General features: G+C 33.2%; 2 protein-coding genes across 2 annotated transcripts; one reads left to right on the plus strand and one right to left on the minus strand.

The window, feature by feature from the left end:
- Nucleotides 1-1326: 1326 nt before the first annotated feature.
- On the minus strand, nucleotides 1327-3252 carry LOC126672293 (uncharacterized). Its single transcript, XM_050366241.1, has 4 exons — nucleotides 2869-3252; nucleotides 2400-2797; nucleotides 2148-2273; nucleotides 1327-2083 (listed from the first exon to the last, which is right to left on the minus strand). The coding sequence occupies exons 1-4, from the start codon at nucleotides 3250-3252 to the stop codon at nucleotides 1327-1329; spliced, it is 1665 nt and encodes a 554-aa protein (XP_050222198.1).
- Nucleotides 3253-9971: 6719 nt separating this feature from the next.
- Nucleotides 9972-17725, plus strand: LOC126673327 (uncharacterized). Its single transcript, XM_050367424.2, has 14 exons — nucleotides 9972-10224; nucleotides 10699-10843; nucleotides 10922-10989; nucleotides 11077-11130; nucleotides 11234-11317; nucleotides 11400-11485; nucleotides 11961-12041; nucleotides 13463-13593; nucleotides 13730-13771; nucleotides 15882-15958; nucleotides 16049-16139; nucleotides 16217-16298; nucleotides 16838-16910; nucleotides 17157-17725. The coding sequence occupies exons 1-14, from the start codon at nucleotides 10127-10129 to the stop codon at nucleotides 17323-17325; spliced, it is 1281 nt and encodes a 426-aa protein (XP_050223381.1). The 5' UTR covers nucleotides 9972-10126; the 3' UTR covers nucleotides 17326-17725.
- Nucleotides 17726-18546: the final 821 nt, after the last annotated feature.

The following is an 18546-nucleotide window of genomic DNA, read 5'->3' on the forward strand; positions in this document are numbered from 1 at the left end:
TCAGTTGACCAAAAAAGACGGCGACAGGGGTATTTTCGTCCAAAGGGGTTTAGCGAGCGCCGCCACAAAAATCAGGGGGTTTACTGATCGTTTTTTAGATCAGGGGGTTTGTCGTAAGGTACCCCTAAAAGTCAGGGGCCATCTGTGATTACTAGCCACATTAAAAGGACCTACCCAGAAATGGTACCAAAGTCTGAAGGAAGGATCGATCAACAGTTTTGATGAGCTGGAAATAACGTTTTTTTGGTTAATCACCAAAAGAGCAAAAGTCTGAAGGAAGGATCGATCAACAGTTTTGATGAGCTGTTTATAATTTTTTTTGGTCAATCACCAAAAGAGCAAAATATTGCTTTAGAAAACGGCCCAATACAACAACCAGCTATCTGGATAAAAACAAGGAGGAAAAAGGCTACGCAGAGCCTCAAAGGAAAGGACTAAAACAGCCCATAAAACAAACACAAAAGGCTACACAGAGCCTAACCAGCAAAACAGCCAAAGGGCTAAACTCAGATCCTATTCTTTACATCAAAAACAATCTTTGCAAAGACTTGATCACTGTCTTGACAATTTTGATTGAAGATGGCATCATTCCGAGCCAACCAAATATGATAAATTGCAGCATTGAACCACAACTTTCTCTGTCTAGATCTTATAGACTTCCCCTTAGATCTTCTGATAAGGTAGCTAACCTCTCTTCTCCAGCTTAATCTTTGTCTCATACTATCATTCATATTCATAACTTTCTCCCAAACTCTAGCTGAAAAGTTGCAGTCAAAAAACAAGTGGTCTATTTTTTTTATCTTGCTGGTTATAGAGAGAATAACTGCTGTTAGGAACAACACCCTATTTGACCAGCTTGTCTTAAGTATTGAGTCTTCCCATCAGAGCTAGCCAGACAATGAAGGAGTGTCTAGGAATCTGGTTTTTAAACCAAACTATAGAGTACTAGGAAACCTTCCTCTGCTCTGTATTCAGACTTTCCCAGGCACTTTTTACAGAGAAATTGCCATTCTTCTGCTCCTTCCACTTAACTTTATCCATCTCATTATTATTCACTTTACAATTCAAATCCAGATACTCCTAATCTTGAATAGTTTTATCATCAATGGGGTCAGGTAAGCACCATTTATTATTCCTCCGCAGCTTTGCAACCTTGGAATCTTTAGGCACTTCAGAATCCTTGATATTTATTCCTGGAAATTTTTCAATCATGGACTTACCTCCTCACCAGGGGTCATACCGGAATGAAAAGGTATCACCATTACCAAGCTTATACTCAAACATATACTTGACACTATTTCTCATATTCAGCAACTGTCTCCACACCTAGGAGCTATCATAAGGCTTCTCAATCCCCCAAAAGCTCAGTCTCTTGAGCTTGTTAGCATTGACCCAAGTAGCCCATAAGGAAGGCTTTAGACTAATTAAGCCCCAAATATGCTTGATCAAAGCAGCTTTATTCCAAGTTATCATATACTTGATGCCCAAACCACCAAAGCACTTATTGCAACAAATTTTCTTCCAGCTAACCAAACCTCCTTTCCTATCAGTGTTTTGGTTATTCCAAAGGAAGTTCCTACAGACAGCTTCAACCCCTTGAATGACAGCTTTAGGCAGTAAGAAAACTGAGCACCAGTAAATCTGCATACTCATCAAGACTGAGTTAATTAACTGAATTCTTCCTGCATAAGAGAGGCTTTTGGAGGACCAACTACTCACTCTATAAGTTATTCTGTTAATCAGCTCATTGCAGTGAGTTTTTAAAAGTCTAGTTGTAACCAAAGGAAGCCCTAAGTACCTGACTGAAAGGGTCCCTTCTGTGAAGCCAATAAGACTGAGAATTTCCATCTTCAAAGGCTCAGAAATTCCATTAAAGAAGATTGTGCTCTTACTCTGCTTGGGAGCCAGGCCAGAAAACTTTATAAAAGACTCCAAAGTATCTTTCATAATCTTGATTGACTGAGTATCTGCGTTACTAAAGAGGAACATATCATCAGCAAAACAAAGGTGGTTTAACTTGATGTCCCTGCACTCTTTATGATAACCAAAACCAGATCCAGTTTTTGTGTGATGCACCATGAGCCTAGAGAAATATTCCATACACAATACAAACAACAAAAGGGAAATAAGATCCCCTTACCTAAGACCTTTTCCTTAAGAAAAGTATCCAGTTATTTTCCCATTGATCATTATTGAGAACATACAAGTCCTGATGCAATTCATGATCAAGTTGATAATCTTGTTTGGGAATGTAAAGCCTATTAGCACCTCCTCTATGAAATCCCAAGATAGGGGATCATAGGCTTTTTGAATATCCACTTTGATAGCATAATTCCCCCTTGTTTCTATGATAATTTCTAACTACCTCATGAGCAAGTAATATATTATCTACTATGCACCTATCAGGAAAAAAAGCATATTGACAAGGGTTTATAATTTTGTTTAAAACTCTACTGATTCTTTTAGTCAGAATCTTTGAAATCCCTTTATAGATGACATTGCAGCAAGCAATAGGTTTATAATCCCCAATATATTCAGGGCTATCTTTTTCAGGGATGAGAGTGATTATAGTAGAGTTAGTTTGCCTTAGCATACTACATGTATTTAAGAACTCCATAATAGCCTGAGTAACATCCTCTCCAACTATATTCCAGCTACTCTTAAAGACATCACTGCTGTAACCATTTGGCCCTAGGCTTTTATCATCTTTAATGGAGAAAATAACTGCCTTTATTTCTTCATTCAGAACCACACTATCCAGCTCCCTTCTGTCATTATCATCCAGAACATTACCATTCTAAAAAATGAAGGGATCAACATAAACTCTATTGGTACTTTTAGTCCGATGAATTTTTTGTAATGATTCACAATCTCAGCTTGAATTTTGTCTTTCTTAGTCTCAATACTCCCATCAATGAGCTTCAGGGATAAATTTTTTTTCCTAGACTGTCTCTGTAAAATACTTCTATGGAAGAATTTAGAATTTTGATCTCCAAGCTTGATCCAAAGAATCCTAGATTTCTGCCTTAGGATGTTCTCTTCCCACCTCATCCATTTAATAAGGTTGTTGCTGACAGCTCTCTCTTCACCATGCAGATTCTCATTGAAGGGGTCAAGCAGTAAGTCTTTTTGCAGGTTACCAAGTAAATCCTTGGAGGCCTTCACTTTAGCTTCAATGTTGCTAAACTCTGTTTTATTAAGAGTTCTCAGCTCTTTCCTCATAACTTTTAATTTCTGGTACACTTGATACATTTTTGATCCCATGAAAGAGTTATTCTAGACCTGGATAACAATCTCAAGATACTTAGGGTGATTACACCAAACATTGAAAAATTTGAAGCAACTTGATCTTTCAATTTCCTGATTGTTCATCTTCATCACAAGGGGGGAGTGATCAGAGATTCCTGGGTTCAGAATATCACAATAAGCTTCTTTCTAGTGGTCTATCCAATTCTCATTCACAAAATACCAATCAAGCTTTCTAAAAATTCTATTGTCCCCTCTTTGGTCATTACACCAAGTATAAGACATACCCTGTATTTTCAACTCAACAACATTGGCTTTATTAATCCATCTATTGAAATCATTCGCAGTCAATTGATCAATATCATTACCTCAAATTTTATCAGAGTTAGAGGTAACCGCATTAAAGTCCCCAAGGATTATCCAGTCCTCAACCATATTTGAATTAACAAACTCTAGTTGCTCCCACAAGTCTTTCCCCTGCTCACGAACATAAGAGACATAGACAATAGAACACATCACAACTTTATTGTCAAATTCAATCTTGCAATGAATGAATTGACTATGAGTTATTACGGCACCAACAGACACATGCTCCTTATTAAAGAGAATCCAGATTCTCCCCATTGAAGAGCACACATAGTTATTCATAACTTCCCATTCGAAGTAACGTAACAGGATTCGATGTTGCACCATCTTCCACTCTTCCCGGGATCCAGGGTTTTTAGAGAAAAGGTCCCATCCTTCAATATCATGATTGGGTCGACTCGACCAGGCCAGATCGAGTTTAATACGAGCCAAGAAAGAGGGTGCTCTCTTTCCTCTTGTTTTTGGGTTCATAACCGAGACTCTTGAATCTGCAGTTAAGGGAATCTCACCAGTTCTTGGAATAAGAGCTCTGGGTATCAAACTCGAACCTTTGTCAAAACTTCCTATATTCACTCTAGTTTCCACTAATCCCATAACCATCAATTTATTAGTAATTATCAGAGAATACAACTCTGAATTCTTGAGAGTATTATTAACCCCTATAATATTCCAGCAACCTATCATTAACTAGATTTTGGAGGCTTAGTAGGTCTCATCCTACCCTCACCTATAGCACCAAAACCATTATGAACTCCATAGGAACAACCTGATCTTAACACAATACTTTCACTACCAATCAACAAAGCATTAAAGGGATTAGGAGAAACCTGAATATTTGCCTCATGTTTCTCTTTATTGCCTTCATCCTTCTTCTGAGACTTATTCACAATTCCCTCCACAGGAGTATCTTTTTCAACTACTTCAACTACTTCAATCTTATTAATCACAGAATCAAAATTTTTTCTAAATCATCTTTGTTTTCTGTTTTCCTCTGAACAACATGCTTCTGATCTACCCTATTAAACTTATTAGTATGCCCCATTTTCTTATATTTCTCACAAAAAATAGGTTTCCATACATAGACTATTTTTTTGAGTGAAGCAACATCCCTTTTCATCCAACAGGTTGACAAAATTAGGGAATAAGCCAAACACATCCATCTATACCAAAATTCTGGCAATACCCAACTTAGTCCTGCTTGAGGTACATTGATCACAATACAGAGGGGATCCACAGAAGCTACTAATTTTTCTTAAGATTGTAGGAGAGAAAAATTCCCAAGGCATCCCAGGGAGTTGAATCCATATAGGAACTGTTTTCATATCATTTGGGTCCAATGGCATTCTAGGATGCCATTTCTTAAGCATTAAAGGTTTCTGATCAAACGTATATGGCCCTGATCCTAATACTCTCTTGCAGTCCTCTTCAGTCTTGAACTCAAAGAGAAACATAGCTGCATTGATTCTCACAACATTGATTAATCCCTTATTATTCCATCTGTTCCTCACAAATGAAGCAATTCTTTCAAACCTAGGGTAGGTACCCAAAACACACCCCACAAGGGCATTCTTCCATCTTCCTTCCTTCTGAATAGTTTCATTAGAATGGGAACTGACAAATCTATCCCCATCCACCACCGTCGGAGGAATGAATTTCAGATCACTATTGACACTTCTAGTTCTGTTATCTGAGAAGAGCGAACTCCAATTTTTAGGTCCAGGAGGCACGAATTCCTTTGATTCTTCAATCAGAGGATCTCCTTTATCATTACCCATTGAATCAGTCTTCTTATCATCTTCAATTATTGAATTAGGGTTCAATTCAGATTCCAAGCAAATTGAATCTTCTTGAACAAACCCTAATTGTTCCAAAGAGATGTTTGTATCCAATTCAAAATCCTTCGCAACCTCCACAGTTTCTGATATATCAGCTTCCTTGTTCACCAGAGTACTAACCTTCTTCGTTGCCTTTTTTCTCGCCATTAAAGCAAAGACATGAGCTTAAGAAAAGGAATAACCGTTTTCTGTTAGCGTGCGTTCAGAGAAAAGAGGAGAGAGAAAAAACTCGTTGGTAATAACTTTCCAAACCCACTTTCCACCAACTATATACAAAGGAGAAAAAGTTCCATTGATTTAAGAAAATGTTTTCAGAAACCAGGGGAAAGCTTAAAAAAAATTATCACCAGGTTCAATGAGGAAGCTATCATGGTGGAAGACCCAAATGATGATACATGAACTGATGCAATGAAGGATTATACAACAATGTAGGTCTTCAAGGATAGTCTAATCCCCAATAAAGTTGAGAATTACATAGAACTTATGAAGAGAGCTTGAAACTACATCAATCTCGATGAGAAAAGGCGATGAAGGCTACAGCCAACCAATTGAATGCCAATTCGATGAAATCTTCTCGAGGAAACACCAAGGGAAATGAGAAATACTGTGTGATGCATGATCAGGGCAGGAATGTTATATCCAACTACGGAGGAGATTACCTTGGTTATGATACAGAGATGAGAATGGAAGAACGACCTTTTGTGCCTTTAAACATGACAAGAACAGAAATACTAATGTGGATAAAAAAAGAACAATGCGCCAATCATGCTCCCACCTCCTATGGAAAAAGAAGAAAGCAAGACTCGATACTGTAATATTCATGGTCAGCACGGCCATGACACTGAGAAATGTCGAAACCTGAAAAGGGAAATTGACATAATGATCAATGTGGGGAGGCTTACGAATTTCGTGGCTACCCCACCACCATACCAGCACCAGAAATCAAAACAATTTAGGAATGAAAAATAAATTGAACCAAGACAGTCAATCACCATTAAAGAGACAACATGTCTTTAGAGTTATCAACACAATTGCAGGAGGAATCCTAAATTAGTAATACAGGAAAGGAAGAATAGCGGAAGGGAGGCCCTTGCCCGAGGTAAGCTTTGTTCCTGCTATTAGGACATGAATTGAACTCCCACGGAAGGATGCCTTGGTTATCTTGGCTACTTAGACAGTCTAATACCTCAAAAACCCCCCGACCTTTTAGCCCCTTTTCAATTTTATCCTAACGTTGAAAACTGGTCAATTTTACTCCATTTTGCATTTTCTCGTTTCAAATGTACCCTAATTTTTTAATTTTTCACAGTTTTTTTTATTTAAATGACGAAATCATTTAATTAACTAAGTTCAAAGATAATATTAAATTTATTTCCATATAAAAAAGTACAAATAAGTCTTTTATTTTTAAAAACTAACTAAAAACCATAATATAATTAAAACTAATTTAAATTCTTAATTTATTTAACTAAATTTAAATAAATTTTAACATATAAAATTAATATATGCTAGATATGGATAATATTTTTAATTTTTTACAAACGAAAAAAACGCCAATTTAATATTTCAGAGTACAATTGAAATACAAAAATACAAAATAGGGTAAAATTGACTAGTTTTCAACATTAGGGTAGGTGTGAAAAGGGGCTAAAAGGTCGTTTTTTTTAAACATTAGGCCTACTTAGACCAACATTTAAAATTATAAATTATTATATTTTTATTACAATTTTTTCTTTATTTTTATATTTCTTTTTTGGCTTAATTCCTTAAAAAAAACCCCACCTTGTATTTCTTTTTCGTTTATACCCTGACGTTGTAAAAACACCATTTGTATCCAATTTTGAGTTTTTATATTTCATCTCTACCCAAAAGCATTAAATTGTACTCTTTTCATTTGAAAAAGAGTTTAAAATAATCCTTCATTTTTAACTTATATACTAATTAGATATTAAAGTTATTAATAGTACAAAAATACCATCTTCTTCAAAAAATTAAAAATAATAATATTTTTTTTAATTTTTTTATTATTTTATATAATTAAAAAAATTAATTAATTATTTGGATATATTTAATTATTTTTTAAGTTTAAGGATTTATTTGTATTTTTAAAAATAGAAAAAAGTATGTTTTAACTATTTTCTAAATGAAAAGAGTACAATTTAATGCTTTTGGGTAGGGATGAAACATAAAAACCTAAAATTGGATATAAATGGTGTTTTTACAAGGTCAGGGTATAAACGAAAAAAAAAAATGTAAGGTGGGGTTTTTTTATGAAATTAAGCCTTCTTTTTTAAATCTATATCTTATTTATTTAACTTTTTTTTCAAATTTTTAAAAATTAATATTTTATTTTAAAAATAAAATTGGCATTGGTTATATAAGGTATGTGTGTGTATAATATTTATAATATTGTTTAAATATTTTTTATTTATATTTTAAAAATTTAAATGATATATAATTTAGTAATTTATTTTAAAATAGCTAATGTTGAAAGGTTTAATATATAAATTTAACAATTTTTAGTAAGTGTAGTTCTCAAACGGACTTATTAATTCAGCACTTAAAGTAATCAGTAATTATTATTTTAAGAACTTAATTTTCAGTTTATCAAACGCTACCTAAAATTATTAACTTTTAAATATCAAGAGTAAAAATATAAAGTTGAAAAAAATGAGTTATTTTCTTTAACTTTTCTGTGTTAAGGTAAAAAAATATAAATATTTTTATTTTTTTAAATAAATATGTAAACTTTTCAAGAAATTAAGTCTCTGATTCTTTAAATGAAAAGATATAGAAGTCTAAAAGTTCATAATTGTTTTTTCTTTTCCTATTTATTTTGTTATATTTATTTTTAATTGTTTCTAAATTCAATAGTAATGGAATAAATTGACAGAAAAAGCTAATAAAATCATTTTGACGAAGTCAACGTAATTATATAGTTCTTCATTTTTATTTTTTTTTAACGATTTCACCCCTCTTTTGTTTTTGTCAACAATTTCATTCCTCATGTTTGATAATTAATTTATCCATAAGTCACTCTACTTCGTTGACTAAGACTAAAAATGGATGAAGGGATTAAAATGTTGACGGAAGCAAAAGTGAGGGGTCACATAGTTTAGTTTTTAAATAAAAGGGACTAAAATATGAACTATGTTAAATGTAAGGGGTTTTATAGTAATTTGTTCATTATGTTATAGTTAAGAAACAAATTGGGGTTTTAAAGTGTAAAAACGAATCAATTTATAGGTTTTAAAGTGTATAAAATAAAGGCTTAATCAACAAAAAAACCCTCACTTTTTAGCCCTTTTTCAGTTGCACCCTGACGTTGCAATTTTGTCAGTTGCACCCTAATTCGCACCTTTGAGTTTCAATTCCACCCTTATAAAGTACTCGTTTGAACTCTTTTTCACATAAAAAGTTAAAAATGGATGACTTATTTTAATTTTTTTCAAATGAAAAAGAGATCAATTTAGTACTCGAGGGTGGAATTGAAAATCAAAGGTGCGAATTAGGGTGCAACTGATAAAATTGCAACGTCAGGGTGCAACTAAAAAAGGGCTAAAAGGTGAGGGTTTTTTTGGTGATTAAGTCTAAAATAAAATATCCAAACTAAATCAAATCAATCTAAAAGGCTTATCCTCTTAAAACCCCCTCACCTTTTACCCCCAATTCGTTTGCACCCTCACATTGCAAAACCACCAAATATACCCAAATTACGACCTTTCACTTTCAATTGCACCCTCAATCATTAAATTAATCTCTTTTCACTTGAAAAAGTAGGTTTATTTTTATTTTAAATAAAATATTAAGTCATATTTTAAAATATATACTAAAATTTAAAGTATTGATTTGAACATTTTTTAAGTGAAAAGAGGTCAATTTAATGATTGAGGGTGCAATTGAAAGTGAAAGGTCGTAATTTGAGTATATTTGGTGGTTTTACAACGTGAGGGTGCAAACGAATTGAGGGTAAAAGGTGGGGGATTTTAAGATGATAAGCCTTTATATTAATATTTCGAACATTTCATAGAGCAGAGCATTGGATTTCAACTAGCGACTAAAATTGGCTATCCCCTTAAAATCCCCCCACCTTTTACCCCCAATTCGTTTGCACCCTCATGTTGCAAAACCACCAAATATACCCAAATTACGACCTTTCACTATCAATTGCACCTTCAAGCATTAAATTGATCTATTTTCACTTGAAAAAATAGATTTATTTTTGTTTTAAATAAAATATTAAGTCCTATTTTAGAATATATGCTAAAATTTAATGTATTGATTTGAACATTTTTTAAATGAAAAAAGATCAATTTAATGTTTGAGGGTGCAATTGAAAGTGAAAGGTCGTAATTTGAGTATATTTGATGGTTTTACAACGTGAGGGTGCAAATGAATTGAGGGTAAAAGCTGGGGAAGTTTTAAGGGGATAAACCTAAAATTTTGGTTTTCATTTCAAAAAAATTAAAAAAGACTCAAAAATTCATAGGAGTGCCACGTCACTGATTATAGTTAGAGGAAAAAACAGTGGAAACCGTCATCAACATGAAGGAGAGAAGCGCGGGCAAAGTTTCATATTTTTGCGGTTTACATATTTTCTCTGCTTCATTTCTCTGTTATTATTTGTAATCCAATTCCTCAAAATCAAAGCCCTAGAAGAATCAATTACCCAATCAGAAATGGGCAACATAATGACAATGATGAACAAGGAGCCACCGCCTCCGATGGTTCTTGTCCCGCCCCTTTTCGATTTTCCGCCCCTCGCCGCCCGCACCAGGTACCGCACTTTCACTATTACCAATCTTAATTTTATTTTGAGCTACTGTCATAAAATATTCTTGTTTTTCGTTTTTTTTTGTTGACATTCTTGTTTCAATGAAATCCTATCATTTTATTTTGAGCTACTGTCATAAAAAATTATAGCACCGTATATCCAAGTGACATTCTTTTGATTGTTTTGGTCATTCAAACAGCCAAAAAGACATCATTTTTACGGGAAATAACACATAAAACGGCAACTGAACTATAAGATGGAAAGTCTGAAGAGTTGAATAGATGAGATATTTTGTTTAGGTTGTGCTTAAATCGAATGACGTTTTTTTAGATTGTGCTTAAATTGAAAAAAAAATACTAAACTTGAGGATATATGGTAATAATAATAATTTTTTTTAGTGATAGGATTTCTTTGAAATCTATTACCTACATGATTATTTTGTTGTTGTTGATGCTGCTGTTGTGTTAATGATTACAGGATGCTGGAGTCTTCGTATAATATATTATTTGGGAAGCTAGCACTGAGAAGTTTGTTTGAGGATTATTTTGAAGAAGCAAGACATTTTAGCACCAGAATTATGTTGAAACCAATTGATGATCCTCATGTCGATCTCATTGCTACTGTATCCGATTTGTTATTCTTATTGAGCTTTGCTGATGTTGTTAATTTTCAGTTTTGTTTTCTACTTAAATCTGATTAGGTATCAGGTCCATTAGATCATAATCCGGATGAAAATATTATAGGAAATGCTTTGTTTCGCTGGCAAAGGTATTAATGAAATTTCTATTGTTATTCACTTGGCTGTATCATGTAATAAGCTTAGCTAATTAGAGTTTTTTTGGCGTGTTTGAGCAGTGGTTTGGATGATCCTCATACATTTATGGATTTATTCGTGTCAACCTTGGATCCGTGAGCATAACATTTCCTTTTCGTCCTTTAATTTTTTTAGTTTAATTAATCTTGTTGTTTTCCCAATTGTATGTTGAGTTTTGCTTGGTCTGATGGACTTCAGGGTTTTTCAAGTGCGCTCTTCTGCTTATTATCCTCGTTATGGTGTTGGAGCATTTGGCATTTTCCCACTCATTTTGAAAAATCGGTATTAATTTTGGCTAATTTGTTATAAATGTCAGTTTCACTTGTCTCCTTTTAATTTTCTTGGAAACTCGTTACTCTTGCAGAATAGCTTCTAATGAATTTGGTATCATGGGGCTCAGATATGGGTCAGGAAATTTATCATTTGGAGCCACAGTTAGGCCTTTTTCTGGTATGAAACATATATATAACTTTTGTAATTTTCTATGGTGCTCTAGTTGTATAGCTTGCCAATGCTTCTTGGAGTCACCATTTTTGGATAAGATGGTGCAAGCATTACGATTGATTCTTATTATGCAGCATTAGATTCTGTTTCATGCATGGTTGCGTTTGGATGAAGGGATTCATGGAATGTGAGGAAAGTTGGGCGTCGGGTTGGGTATAGCCTATAGGACACAGATGCTGTATACTTTTGATGTCTCTTCATTAGTTGCAAGATCTGGTTTGGCATATTGAAAATTTGCATGCATTATTACCATTTTTATGAGAGTTTTTTTAGTTGTCCTAGTGACTCGTAACTGACCGACTTCTTATCTCTTGGAGATTTTTCCTTTTTGTTATCTGCATTTTCTTGATCATTGTTTTGTTACCTCAAAAGGACATGATTTATTTGGGTTATTGTTGGACATTAATGCTGTAACTAACAGTAAAAGATGAGTTGCCAAAGACTGCTTGGCTTGTAAGCAAGATGGGAAGGCTGACTGCTGGAGTACAGTATGAGCCACAAGGTAAGCATCTTACTCCTTAGATTTACCTCAGACACTCTTAATCTAATTAATATATTTTGTTCTGTTTCTTTCTTGCTTCATTAGGCAATGTTAGAGCATCTCCAATGGTGCTTTTATTTTAAAGAGTATCTTTAAATAAATAAAGAGTATCTTTAATTATAAAGAGCAAAAAAATTTATTATACTCAATGAACTCTCTAAATTATTTACTTATTATAATAATTTGAATTTCTCATTATTTTTTGTTTTCACTCTCTCTTATTTTTAATCAAGCATTAACATAGAAATAGAAATTTATTTGACAAAAAATAACCAGAACATTGAAATATAAACAGAATTTGAGATGCAGAATTCCTTTTTAGTAAAAAAGAATCTTATTCCAAAGTTGCACTGATTGCCTCTACTTTTTATGTGTTCTGCCATTTGTTAATCAAACTGTTCCTTAGGTATAAGTTTTTCATGTTGATCAAAGGAATGGAAAGAAAATCAGAATTCGATACATATTGTGGTTTTGTAATAAGAAGGCTATGAAAGAAATAGAAGAATACGTGACTTTTTTCTTCCGAATATTAAGGAAGTAGTGGAGAGATAATCAACATGCACGATAAAGAGTTGATTTGGCTCTCTAGATGTGGAGAGCCAAACAAACCCTTTATTTTTATTTTTAAAGTTAAAGAGTCCATTGTGGATGCTCTTAGGGTAGCTTCTTTAGTCTAAAAATAAGTTATTTTGTCATCTTCTCCTTCTGTACGTGCTTTTTGATTTATCTTTTTTCCAGCTGAAACATATTTGCTTGAGATTCAGCTTTAGAAAGAAGTTGACCTTTGTTTTTCTTTTTACTGAATAATAGCTATCTGTTACATATTTTCTAGTTATTATTTCATATGATCTTCCACCGCGAGGAGTACATGTTCTTGTTTATTATTAATGCACATTATCTCCACATAGAAGATTACTTCCTTAGTAGCTAAGAAACAAGAGGGAGAGAAGAACAAACATATTTCCACCAATGCCAAACTACTGAGATTTTGCTACTGGTTTAGAAAGACATACTATTTTCTTGATCAATACTTCTCTTTTAAGTTTTCACGGGAAATCCCATGGCTCTGAAAGGATTGGTTAGAGGATTCATTGAAGAGCCTCAGTCTATTTTCTTTTCTGGATGATAATGTTCAATGAAATATTATGGGCTTCTTGTTAATATGGGAAGGGAAGTTTAAGTCATATTTAAGTTCACAAAAAGTTTGTAGGATATATTACCTCTACTTATATACCATACTTCAGTTTTCTGTATTTCATGGTATATGTGTGATCATGTATGGTAATTATTCATGTCTAAATTTGATATATAGGTTAAGTAATGAAAGAATTATCTTTTAGAACTGATTTATTTTTTTCACTTGGTGATGGTGGTTCTATTAGGTGGAAACAAAGATATCGCTAACTTTAAGAATTTGATGAACTGGAGTGCTGCAATTGGCTATGGAGTAGGATCTGGAAGCCCCTTGAGCCCTTCTTTTAATTTTTGCCTAGAACTTGCAAAAAGTTCTCAGGTTAGTTTGTTTGGATTGGACTTTTATTTTTAGGCAACGATTTATATAATCAAAATCCTTATTTTTTATTTTAATTTTATTGAAATTTTTATTATTCACTTGTGTGAATGTCTCATGATATTTTTTTTAATTGTAGTTCATTGCCTCATTTTACCAACACGTGGTGGTTCAGAGACGGGTATGCTTTTCCATGTCATTTCTTTTATGCTACTTGTAGTCATTAGTTCCCATCTGATGTTGTGCACATATCAAATTTTTTTACTGCTTATTACAATTAAAAGATATCTAGAAATGGTTTTAACCTTGTATTCATTTTACCGTCTCTTATAAGAGCGTATGATATAGGTTAAAGATGGAGTTAGATGAGTCAAAATCTCTTTGTAAGAAAAGGGTGAATGGAGTACTCTATACTTTAAAGAAGAATACTTGTTTTTTTTTCCCTCCTATTCTATGAGGATTAAAGGATTTTACTCTTACTCCCGTGGTGACTCGAACCCAGGACCTAGGTGGGGCGCTTTTACCACTTGGGCTAACCCATCTTGTCAAATAAGATCACTTGTAGTTCATAAAGAACTCAAAATAGTCGACATGCAACTCATCATACACTATCCTAGTTATGGTTTCCTTACATATAATAAAAAAAATCTGTTCTCATTTCGAGAGTTTGAGTCAATCTTAGAGCATCTCATTAAAATACTAATTGAGGTAGCATTGGTTAACCAGACAAAGAATAGACCAAAAGGATAGGGATTTTTATGTATTTTCTAGGCATAGGCTAACAATCCTACTTCAAGTATGAGTCATAAGGACTTAATACTCTAGACATTTAAATAGCAAAAAATTCTCTGACTCCTGCTTATAAACTCCTAAAGCAATACGTTCTTGGTGGTAGTGGCCTATGGATAAGTAGTTATTATAGCGATAGGTATGTCATATGAGCATACTGTACTAATGTTACTATAAATTATCTTAGGAAGGCAAAGCAATAAGAAGAGTTTTGATTAGAATGAGTATACGAGGGATTACTTGGCTGGTTCGAGAGAATAAGGTTAGGGAAGTTAGACATAAAAGTGAGAGTATGGGTAGTTTTGCTCTACTTCCACGATATAGTTTTGGGGTTTGAAGAACTCGTTTTATAGTTTGGGGTGAAAGGAAAGAGAATCTTTTCAGTAAGAAAGAAAGTCTTATTGAGAAGTGAAAGACATTAAAAGTCTCATATAAAAAGAAAAGAGAGGACAACGTTGAACCGTACTTCTGTTTCACTTGCAAACATTATGGCTTGAGCACCTTTCTTTTTAAGGAGGTACAGATAGGTTAAGTTTAGTTTTTTAGTAGATTAAATTAACTTACTAGGTGTATTTCTATTTATTGTTTACCCGAGTAATTGTTTTGTTTTAGTGGGTTGACATGGAAAGACAGCTTCTGGATGCAAACCTTCAATTGAATGCCTCAAATTTTAAATATTTTAGCTATGTCCTCTACTGCTAAAGGATGCAGCTAAATGTGTTCTAGAGGTCACTGTAGTCGAAAAATGCAATAACGGCAATGTTTTTGCTTATGTGGCATGCCAGCATTACAAAAAGAAATAAAAGTTAGTATCCTTTTTTCAACAAAAGATACAACTCAGTACCCATTTCTGTAATTTGTGATAAACTCGGTGACTTTCGTTTTATGACGGCGACCTCCCGTTTTAATAAAATCATAACTGAGTAACCTTTTTTTAACGATTTAAATTATAATACCTTTTTTCAATTTTGGATAAACTGAGTGACCCACAAACTTTAATATCCTGCTTAATTATTTTTCATTAATCATGCAGCTCAGGATATCCATAAAATTTTCAAACTCACAAGTGACCCTGTTCTTGTATTGCAGAATATATGTTGCTGCTAAGTTTGTAGGTCAGACTCATTCCTATTATATAGTATATTAGTCCTGCATATTGGAGAGTCGGGCTGTAGCTCAGACATATTTAATTTTTTGTATGGAGTAATGAATAATCCAATGCTTATACTATTCAATGTCTCTGTAAGAAGTGAAAAGATCATATGAATCCATTATGATGTTCTGTATATGTGCCATCCTGCAATCAGCTTATGAAATTGAAATCTGAATTACAAGTTTGGTCCATGCAATTTACTTATTTGAAGGTTGAGCAATTCCAGCACTGTATATGCCATTATTCAATGTAGAATTCTGGTTCTATTATCGAAATTTTCTTTGTTTATGATTGTTAATGAGTAAGTAATTCTGAGTTCTCACATGTTTGAGATGCTTAAATCACACAGGTCAAGAATCCGTTTGAGGAAAATGATATCGTTGGAATCACAAATTATATTGACTTCGGTTTTGAGCTACAGACAAGGTAATTTTAATGCAATCTAGTATGTAATAAATGCAATTATGTGTGTAATGAATGCAATTTTCTCTAGTTCTAATACAATTATGTTTAAAGGGTCAACGATGTTGGAGCACCGAACAATATCCCGGATTCTTCCTTTCAAGTAGCTGCATCCTGGCAGGCCAATAAAAATTTCTTATTAAAGGTAGTTACCCTATGCAATGCCATGCTCCTATTTAAAATATAATCATGCTTAATGTACTCGATATTTTATTCTTTCAGGGGAAAGTGGGACCTCTAAGCTCAACGTTGACATTGGCATTCAAGTCATGGTGGAAACCCTCATTTACTTTTAATGCATCAGGTTTCTTCTTTTGTCCTTTCTTCTTCCTACGGTTAGATATTGCTAGTACTTTTATTGGCTGTCACAAAAGCTTAGGCGATTACTGGATATAGTTGTAAATTGTAATGTCTAGCTATGAAAAATTCTAAATGATCTTTATAAGCACTTATCAGGTGTTTTCTAGCTTTTGTCCTTTTTTCTTCCTACAGTTAGATTTGCTAGTACTTTTTCTAAATTATAAGCTTACGTGATTGCTAGATATAGCTGTACTGTCTATCTATGAAATATTTAAAATGTTTCTTCTAAGCACTTGTGTCAATATTGATTTACCATTGGACTACATAATATCTAATGGATGGTAGGTGCATTTTCAGTTTTACATATCATTAGCATTATACGATCAAAAACATCTTTTGAAAATTGTGCATAGTTTTGTGCCCCTCTCTGCCACTCAACATTGTTTTGTTCCTTGTTTGATATGTTCTGTTACAAGTGTTAATCTGATACCCTTTCGCTGCTGCCACTGTGATCAAGTTACTAATAGTCCCTTTATTTTGCAGCTACAAGAGATCGCGTTATTGGAAAGACATCATTTGGATTTGGCATCCAAGTTGAGAATCTTAGAGAAGCCAGGTTCATCATCTTTTTCATTAACTTAATTATTTCCTTATGTTAAAAAAGGTGATGAAACTTAGCAAGCTTGAAGAGACTCTGAATTCGATATTTCAAATTAATATAAACATTTTAAGCTCAAAACAGCTGAATGCTGGCAAGCTTGCACTAGCTTGATCTCATATGACTATGGAGTCAAACCTGCTAAGTTTATACTTTCCTTAAGCTACTAGTGTCTCTGTTCTTAATTATATTCTACAAATGCAGTTATCAAAGAGCTGATCCGAATTTCGTGATGCTGACACCAAGCAAGGAGCACTTGGCAGAAGGCATCCTTTGGAAAATTGGAACAAGACCGATGCTTGAATCTGATGTAAATGCAGGAAATTTTGAGGCTTTGCCAAGGGAACTGAGACCACTAGGAAAGATTTTGTAATCTTTTGCTTCAATTGTTGCTTTGGTTTATTCAAGTAGATAACAAGAAAAAAAAAAGAATTACGGGGAAGGAAGGTTTCTTCGGCGAGATCAATATTCCAGTTTCCTGTAACTTAAGAGGACTCTGCTTTGCACAGTTTTGATCGATCATGCAGATATGTCACCACAGGCGTTTCTATAGCACAGGGGATTTGATTTCCTGACCAACTGTTTTTATTTGTTGATCTTTGAGCAAAGCTTTGCTGTAGACATGGTGGATCAGAAATAGAGTGCAATAGGCTACACAAAGTGTAAAATATTGCAGGAACTGGTCTAGCATGTTCTTTGGCAAATGACTAGTTCTACATGGTATGTAATTAAATGAATAATTGAATAAACATTTTGACTGGCTGTTCTCCTCAGTTTATTCCTTGCTTTGTTCAAAAATGCTCCTCGGACCCTGAGAGTTTGAGTATGGTCAATTTTATCCCGTAAAACTTACAAATTTGCCCATAAACTTCTAAACTATTATAATTAGTCTAATTTTTAAATTTAGACTACAATCTCTTTGGATTTTTATAATTTGCGGCTAATTACGTTTTTATCCTTCAAGTTTGCAGCTATACACATATTACACATGTTTAGATTCTAACAAGCAAATCGATAGCTTGTCACCTGGATAGATTTCTCTGGAAATCATCATTGGACGCTTCAGTCCATTATCACTTTTTACATGTTCGAAAAATAGGTGTCTATAGTTATGCTAATATAAAGTACGTAAAATAATTTTGCATATTAGAGTATATAAATTATTACTTTACTATTATCATAATATACAATTAACATATGCCCGTTATAAATATATTTTATCAAATTTTAATTATTTTATTCATTTTATATGAATTTTTAAATCCGCTATCAATATAATAAATATATTAAATAAATCGTATTACATAATCTAAAATTAATAGAAATAATTGATATCTTAATTAATTTTTTATTTATAATTAATTTAAATAGGAAAGAAAAAAGAAATAAAAAACTATGTATTTAGACAAATAAAAAAGAAATATCAAATGTATTATAAATTTGTAAGAGAGAGAGATATATGTGTGAGATTGCATCTGCTATGAAGTAGAGTAAAAGTACAAATATATAAACACGGAGAGTAAAACAATTAAAAAAATAAAATTTTGATATATTTTTTAGGCTTATCCCCTTAAAATCCCCCCACCTTTTACCT

This window comes from Mercurialis annua, linkage group LG3 (genome assembly GCF_937616625.2).
Source record: "Mercurialis annua linkage group LG3, ddMerAnnu1.2, whole genome shotgun sequence".
NCBI classification, from domain to species: Eukaryota; Viridiplantae; Streptophyta; class Magnoliopsida; order Malpighiales; family Euphorbiaceae; genus Mercurialis; species Mercurialis annua.